The sequence below is a fragment of the Aplidium turbinatum genome, chromosome 5 (genome assembly GCF_918807975.1).
Source record: "Aplidium turbinatum chromosome 5, kaAplTurb1.1, whole genome shotgun sequence".
In the NCBI taxonomy this organism is placed as follows: Eukaryota; Metazoa; Chordata; class Ascidiacea; order Aplousobranchia; family Polyclinidae; genus Aplidium; species Aplidium turbinatum.
This window is the reverse complement of record NC_137476.1, coordinates 20,280,631-20,289,761: the sequence shown is the minus strand read 5'-3', so window position 1 is coordinate 20,289,761 and position 9,131 is coordinate 20,280,631. Positions and strand designations below refer to the sequence as shown.

At 35.2% G+C, this 9,131-nt stretch overlaps 1 protein-coding gene across 1 annotated transcript; it reads left to right on the top strand.

Annotated features, from left to right (window-relative positions):
- The first annotated feature begins 689 nt into the window (after nucleotides 1-689).
- Nucleotides 690-1,658, top strand: LOC145771015 (uncharacterized). Its single transcript, XM_082582757.1, has one exon. It carries the CDS (start codon nucleotides 690-692, stop codon nucleotides 1,656-1,658), a length of 969 nt encoding a protein of 322 aa, XP_082438883.1.
- Nucleotides 1,659-9,131: the final 7,473 nt, after the last annotated feature.

Below are 9,131 nucleotides of genomic sequence, written 5' to 3'. Positions count from 1 at the left end.
ACTGCTTCCAAAAAGAGCCAAATATTGAAAACGAAGGGCCAAGGGGCCAAACAATTTTATTTGGGGCCAACTACCTCTAAAAAGGGCCAAATTTCACAAATTTGGCCCCAAAAGGGCCAATCTGGCAAGCCTGAAACTACCGTAGTTTATTTCCGCGAGGAAAACTCGCAGTTTTCATGGAACTGGCAACCCTGGAGTAAGTCCTAAAAGACAGAGATGAGCGAGGTTCATATACTTTTGACTCCAACTTCAATCATGTTTACTAGAAATATACTGAATCTCATTCGACTCTTAATGTTTTTATTGTAAAAACACAGTAAAATTGTCAAAAAATCCATATCCATTCCGCCGCTTTTCAGCATCCTTTTTTTCACCCTTTATGTAGTAGTTGCGTCCGTTTTGTGACGTCATGTTGACCAAGGTGGCGGATTCTATACTTGCACCAAGATCTGTTACCTGAAATGTAGGCAGTGTATCATAATTCAAACTTTTTTGCCTTGCTTAAATATCATGTTGTTTTGTAACAATATGATACCAGCTTGGTTTAGTAATTAGTAACGTTGCCGATGGCATCAAATAAATGAACCAATAGTTTATTGTTACTTGTGTATATAACTGTTGAAATTATTGTTTATTTATTAATGTTTTTTTAAATTTCAGCAAAGTAGTATAAAACTAAAGTTGTCACAATGCAGTCTCCGCTGCTCGATATTATGATTAAACGCAGTGTAAATAATAGCACAGGACATGTAGCAAACAAACCATTTGATAATTCTTTTGATGACCATCCTATGGACACTACAAGCACTGATGATGGTAGTGATGTTATGGGAAGTCCATCTGATTATATTTTAGTTGGCATGATTGTTCTCTTGGTGTTATGTATAGCAGTATGCTGTCTATGTTTATTTTGTCGACCCTCATCTCATTGCACCATTTGTGGATTTAATTTTGAAGTGAATGATCGCATAGCATCAGTTGCTGGTGATGACCTGAGTGAGCTTCATGAAGTTGTTCCACTAACTCCAACTACCATTGGAAATTATAATATACCTGATATTGAAACAAAACTTCAAGGTGACCCTCCTCCACCAATGTATAGTGATGTGGCCACCCCAGCCAACCTCTCAATGCTGGAAAGATTAAAAAGAAAAAGTAAACGTCGAGGAGCCTCATCAAGTGAAGAAAAATCAGCAGCAGATTCAAGTTGTAAATCAGGCGACATATTTGTTCATAACAAGAGTAAGCAAACTGCCAAACAACACCATGCATCCCATCGAGTATTTCAACGAAGTGTCAGTTGTCAGCATCCACGTGTATCCAGCCTTAAAACTGGAGCAAGCTCATCTTTAGTTAGCACAGATAAAAGCAAATCATCTAAATCAGGTGGATTCTTTTCGTCATTGAAGCCACATTCCTCCCTCCAACACAGTGTCAGTGACTGCACATTCAGTTCTCGGCCTATCCTCACTAAAGATGACACATCCAATAGGTTTGTTTCTTCTGTTGTTTCAAAACAGCAACCTATATGTTCAGACAAAGTAAATGAAGATCCAGAAAATCTGTTGTCTCTCAGAGATGATATCATCCATGAGGAACCTGAACCATCAAATCAAGAATCAAGTAATGAATTGTATGATGATGAAGTTTTTGTGTAAACTTTTGAGAGCTGTTGTGTTTATAACTAATCAAATGTTGTTGCCATTGTACGGTGCTTTTTTTAATTATGTGAACTCAAATTATTGTGATGATTTCTACTTGTTTTGTTACGGTATACCATATGTGTTCTTGTATGCTTCCCTTTTTTAAGCTTTTCATTTTGTATGTTGGTTGTTATCTGATGTCTGATGCATGAGCATATACTTTGCTAACAAGTAATTGTGAGAAATTTAGATGTTTTTGCCAAGTCAACGATTTACATGATTTGTGCAAATTTGGTTATTTAAAGTTGAATCTAAGTTAAATTGTCCGTGTCTTGAGGGTAAGGCATTAGGTCTCACAACGAAGTGATATAGATAAAGAATTTTCTTTCTCGTCCATTCCACAGCTGTGCTTTCTGCTTTATCCATGCAATTGCCAAAATTATTACTCAGATTTTTTCATTATCACTCAATGGTAATAAATTACTTGCCGTGTTTTCTCAAGTGCAAACAGTGGGTTCCCAGTATTTTTTTAAAATCACATTCATTATAAAACGGGTCATTCCAGCCCAACTCAACCAACATTAATAAAAGTTCCATGGGTACCGTCTCAGATTTTGCTCAAAATTGCACCAAACGTACCTCTATGGGAGCAATGAAAAATCCCCAAGTTTTAGATGAAAATTCCAAGCAGCTTAGATTTTATGGCCGTTTAAACTTTACGGGCCTCATCCCTTTTTCGTAACAGTGGACCGCCGCGTTCATTTTTAATGGTTTTTGAAGGCACATATCTTCATTTCTATGCATGCAATATGCCTGAAAATTGGTATTATGGGTATTTCTGGGCTGCTCTTTTTGAATCTGCTGTCATAAGTGGACTAGGGTGTGTTGATAAAAAGTTACAGGCATCTCAAAACTGGATTTTTATTGGTCAAAATGTAAATTTTTCACATTTTGACCATCAGCTGTGAGTCCCCTTCTTGGCCAACATCACCAAATTTGTGTAATTTAAACAGTGTCAGCATTCCAATGTTTTGATCACTAAGCATAGTAGGCCTATCTAATTGTTTTCACTGTTTTCATGATAAATCATTGTTGAATTTTCTCTGACCTACATTACGGACTTGAGATTATTTGCCAAAAATGACGAAAATGTTACATTTTAAAGACATAACATTTATAGTGAAGGAGTTTGATAATCAAAGATTTTATTTCATGAAATGAAAGAATAAATGTATGTGTTCGTCTGGTGTAACTTTCAGCATGACCATAAAATGCCCAAGTGGTCATTTGGGGCTCTAAACATAGGGGTAAAAAAGGGCCATTTCTGCCTGATAGGGTTTTCAAACCACCATAAGATCTCTGTTAATGGCACCACAACTCCCAAATTCAAGTTGGCAGAAGAAAAGTTTCCCAATATTACAAATAATTAGGTTTTAGAGAAATATTTTGATTGGTTTGGGTAGTAGAAGCATTTGAAAATTGAAAAAACACTTATACGGGCAAAAAAGCAGGATTTTGATGACCCACCTAACACTTATGCATCAAGAGATGTTGTTTTCTACTATTTAATTGTGTGGTATAATTTATAATGAACTAGCACAGCAATTTTTAGTCTTCTAACACAATTACAATTAAAGTTATGTGGCTCTGAAAATGGCTGAAATTTCTATTCGCTACCCCCTCCCTAAGTCGGTAGCGCCCGAAATTCAAATAGCCGCCATAGGAAAACCGTTTGAGATATTGATCTAGGATTCTTTCGTTTGGTAGCCTAAGGCATAGTATGACAACTTTTCAGCAAAATCTGAGAGGTACCATATACAAGATATCTTCATATTGGCTGTTTTGATATGGAATGACCCTAAAAATATACAGGCCTAGTACAGGAAAACTGCTTCTTTTCAATAGCTGAGTAATATATGAAGGAGTTGAGTTGAGATGTTCTAATTTATATCAGGCATAGCCAAGACATGTATCTTTAAGTGGTGAAAGTTTCATCACTCTGGGGTACCATCTACATGGTTATCTACTCCCCCGGAAAAGGGGGCCTGAGGGGTATTTTTTAAGTGGTGACCATTTTCAGTAGCCTCTAAAACCATTATTTCCTGTTTGTATCAAGACATTTTGCTTCTATTGCTTTTACACAATGCTTATTGCCTAAATTACACAAATTTGGTGATGTTGGCCAAGAAGGGGACTCACAGCTGATGGTCAAAATGTGAAAAATTTACATTTTGACCAACAAAAATCCAGTTTTGAGATGCCTGTAACTTTTTATCAACACATCCTAGTCCACTTATGACAGCAGATTTTGAAAGAGTAGCCCAGAAATACCCATAATACCAATTTTCAGGCATATTGCATGCATAGAAATGAAGATATGTGCCTTCAAAAACCATTGAAAATGAACGCGGCGGTCCACTGTTACGAAAAAGGGATGAGGCCCGTAAAGTTTAAACGGCCATAAAATCTAAGCTGCTTGGAATTTTCATCTGAAACTTGGGATTTTTCATTGCTCCCATAGAGGTACATTTGATGCAATTTTGAGCAAAATCTGAGACGGTACCCATGGAAGCACTGGTTGAGTTGGGCTGGAATGACCCAAACATAACTAGGGATAAGGGAACTGTGTTCTTAAAGCTATTCCAAATTGCTACTACCACAGCGAACTTGCAGCATCAGGCTAAAACAGGTCGTTAGTATCTACGTTATGAAGTAAGCAGTGATCATGAAAAGCTACTAAAAGCGAAACTCCATCTATTGTTTTTAAATATTTGTTTTTGTAGAAAAAGTAGATACAAAGTATAATCAACGTTATACTATGGTGTGGTCTTTGGAGTGTTTTTTTTGTGACGCTGCACAGAGAAGTGTGAGAAAAAGCATGTTGTATTTTTCCATTTAACTAAAGCATTAGAAAACAGTATTGAAATTGTGTTCTTACCTTGCAGGAGTACTATAAGTATAGTAGCCTACTTACTTTTGTTTTCCTTCAAGCCGGTGCTGGTGTGCAGCAATTTGTTGACTTTTTAGAAAGATGTGTGCATTTGGTTAGGTTTAAACATCCATGAATTTATTATGGTTCTGTGATATACATAATCAAAGTTTACATAAATTTAAACTGTGGAGGAAATAGTTTTGCACTGCTGTAAATTTACACAATGCACGCATTTATCCAAATGAAAGTTATGCTCATTTCTAAGTGAAGAAAATGCACACATTATCTATGATATTTCATCTTATTTGGCCATTATTTTAAGGTTATTACTAGGCATGATCTTCTGATCGGTTATTTTGCAATGTATATGTATACATACAAAAGCGAAGCTCCTCCAAACTCAATTTTCACATACAGTTGGTTTAATTCATCCAACACATTCATGTTATAATATTCAAGACCATTTTATTCCGGAATGACTCGTTTCGGTGAGTCCGATTCGGTGAGTCCGATCCCTTAACGGGGGATTTTTTCAAATTTTTTTTTTAAATTATCGGGTACCGTAATCTAATTATCAGTGCCATTTTAGGGTTAAGGGTTAGAGGTTAGGAACTCACCGAATCGGACTCACCGAATAGTAGCAGACCCATTTTATTCTGTACATTTAATTCTTTTTTGGTGCTTAATTGCATGGTTGAAATAGAAGTAACTGAACATTTTGGAGGTGAATGTATGTATTTTGAGAGACTGTACTTAAAAAAGTTTTATTTAATTTTAAATTAGACAAATAGACACTAGTCAGTAACAACATAAATTTGAGACAAAAATAACAGAGCTTTGATGCAATTCAGTTGGTGAATTAGAAAATAAACTTGTACAATGATTCACCAAAGTAGGACAGGTTTCAAATTGTTATTGTTCTTATGGTTTAGAGCAGTGGTTCCCAACCGGTGTGCCTGGGGTGCCATTTGCATTGCTCAAGGGTGCCGCGAGATATTGAGATATTGCAATACTGCGGCCCATTCTTTATTTTAACTTTAACCCCTTAAGTGCGGAATTTATTTCTTTATTTTAACTCTGATCCGCGGTAAGCCTTTGTTTTCTCGCCCAGGAAAAACAGCGTGAAAGAGATTCTGACTCGTTTCTGTTTTTTCCATAAAAACGCTTGAAACGCATCATCATTGCCAGGTTTCATGACTTTATTTTGCATTTTACGGCGCACGAAGTCAAATTGCAGTGATGGATTATCGGATTGTGTGACCCAGCACGATTATAAAATTGCACAATTGTTTGGGAACCATTATAAAATTGGAAACTTTTGTTGGATAAAAATTTTCCGTATTAACGAACATAAAAACTAGAAAAATGAGAACGACTGCTTATAGTCGAGGAAGAAATGCGGGTGGCTTTATCGAATGTGCCCCCAGATATAAAGGGACTTTGTGCAAGAAATTAAGCGCAAATTTCACACTGACTTTTGAATAATTACATTTATTTACGCACGCTATACTGTACAACTCATTCTGTGTTATTTCAGACAGTTATTTGAAATACAGAAACTTCATAAAATTGATCCAGTTTTGCTAGGGTGCCGCAAAGTATTTATCTCTTTGATAGGGTGCCGCAAGGTTAAAAAGGTTGGGAACCACTGGTTTAGAGAAAACATGACCAATCAAAATGAAGAATTTTCATTTTTTCAAATAGTGGGAAGAATTTTCATTTTTTCAAATAGTGGGTCAGGGGTTGCAAAAACTTTTGTTCATAAAACCTTCTTTGTATCACATAATAACTATGTTTGACTTTGTTGCGCTGTATTGCAAATGTAGTTCCCATTATTCTTATCACACAATATACACAAAACCAACTGCAATGAATCAAGGTCACAAAATATGTGAATCAGAAACTCTTCTTTTTGGACTGCCTTATTGTTGGGTGTGCCATGTAATACTAATGGAAATTTTTCTTTTAAAATTTCTATTTTGTATATTTTTTTACTATTTCCATGATGACTTTCAAAACTATCCGCTTGATAACTTTCGAATAACTAGTGTGCTTAAAGCTGTCAATAGTTGTATGGATGCCAAAAAGGTTTGAATCGTAAACAACAAATACTTCTAACAATTAATAAAAGTGGCCATCATTTTGTGTATAGCACTGTCATATGAATACAATGTCAACATGTATGGAAAAGATTGTTCCCTTTCCAAGGCTTCCATTCCATGATTCAATGCTTTGTAATACATTTCTCTTACATTCTATCACATGCTCCACCATCGTAGGTCATGCAAGTTTTGCAGAAATGGGAATCTTTACTTGCTTTCTTCACTAAATACTTGTTCAACATTGCTTTTGAAACGCTTTAATAATCAAAATTATTATGTATGGAACATTAAAACATTCCAACTAACAATGAAATAAATTGTGAGATTTTGTTTCTACAAAACTTGAACACACGAAACATTTCCAACCGTGATCACATTTTGCACAAATTTTTTTCTTGCATTGCAGTAAAACATTATGGAAGACATACTACTGTTGTTTTGTTTAGCTCAAACTATTTCACCACTTTTTTTTAAAGTGTGTTCAAAAAATTTACCCGGATAATTGCTTAAGATTTTTTTGTTGTTTCTTGACAGTATTCTTGGCTTGAAAGTTGTGTTGACGTCATATATCTGCACATAACTCTCTCTCTCTTCCAACAATGCTTGTATAAAAATGTGAATTGCGATTATGGTATTGCTTCACAGACAAATTGTAATCAACAAACTTGCATTTGTTTCACATCTACCGTATGTATAATGTATATGGTATTGACAACGCATTTTTTGATGGTAAAGTATTGTTGTAAAAAGTGCACTCCTCTAAACAGCAAATCAATCAACAATGCACTTTATCATTCTTGCAAAATACAAATATTGAAACCCACTGACTGAGTTACTGTTATAATTCGCGTTGAAAGTTTGTGTAATTGGTTGTTTAGCAACTGTAGTATTATCTTATTAATGTAAACACTTACACGTAGCGCTTCATATATGTCATACTTTTTGAATGTTTTTTTTTTTTTTGATAGATTGATCTTACTGTGGGTGTGGGGGTAGCGGTTGGTAATTCTGAGTTCCAGCAATTACTGATCGAAACTGCAGTTAGGCATTTTTCATGGCAACTGGTATGGTTAGGTGCATGAAAATGTGTTTTATTATGATGAACATCGGATGAATGATAAAGTTGCGGAAAGAATGAAATATTAAATCTCATTTTCCGGTGTAACTATGTGCATAATAGTATTTGCACATCTCTGTTGATGTGCACAATATTGAATGGATTTATTTCAACGCAAACAGATAGTACGGTACATGATGAATATATGCAAAACCATAAGTATGCTTGGTTGTAAGATGAGTGATGAACAGAGTGTGTGGTTAGTCTGAAGCCAGAATGATTTTTTGCCATATTACAGTCACTCCAACACCACTATCATCTCAATCAAGTACTTCCAGATCAGGTATTTTGCTAAATCTAAGCTACATTCAAACTTTTACAAATCTACCAAGGCGAGCTCAGTTACTTCCATATGATTCGTTTATATGCACATCACGCACGGATTCGGTATTTCATAAAATAGGCTAGTTGAAATTGCAGAAATTTTACGTTCTTGTCCTTACAATCAAACTCTGAGCTGTAGAGTGTAGCCCCACGATCGTTCAACCCCTTCCACTTTAACGAGTTCTTGTCAGACTTTTCTACTGCAAGTCCAGTATTGTTGTTGAAACACTGCCACCTTGCTACTGCTATCACACTTGCTTGACTGCATTCTGGTAGATAGTTGTTTGCAATGTGTCACTGCATATATTTTTAAGATCCATCTTAGAATGTCTTGTTCAATGTTCAGTCATTCGAAAATACAAATCACTGATGAAAGTATTTCACTTAAATGATTGAAATCACTTGGCGTGTTGACTGTTGAATCTTTTCATGAATAATTGTTTTCTTTTCATTGTTAAACTACTATTGTACTTTTTTTAATTGCAAGGATTTTTTTTTCTCTAATACAGCCATCATACATAAAAGCTTAGTTTCAGGTTGTAATGTTAGATGAATAAATTTAAAGTCGTAATTAACCAAAATATCTACTAATGGTTGTAGGCTACTCCAATGTACTCCATGCTCCCGAACTGGTGTCTTCTCATCATTTCATGATAGTCGGTCGTTCTATTATATATATGCAGAATTTGGTCATAAATAATTTAAGTAATGATCTATTTTAAAACAATGGTCTTTAAGTTTGTAAAATACTTTATTTAAATTTAACAGACTTAAAAACTCATTCGTACTGCTTGTACGTTTGGTGTATTCGCGTTATTGTTGATGAATTCTGGCACATATTCCAGGTTTAAAATGATTTGTATTTTTGCATTGTAATCTACCTAGCAAGAAGCACATCATCTTTGTACCCTATTCATTTTTGAAATTGTGCTTTTGTATATTGTTAGCCCACTTAGGTTGCCAGCGCTCATGAGTGTTTTGCGGTATTGGCTTGAAGCTTTTTATTCGTATCT

What these genes read in the sequence shown, in the direction of transcription:
- LOC145771015 (XM_082582757.1), top strand. Translation starts at nt 690, where the DNA reads ATGCAGTCTCCGCTGCTCGATATTATGATTAAACGCAGTGTAAATAAT.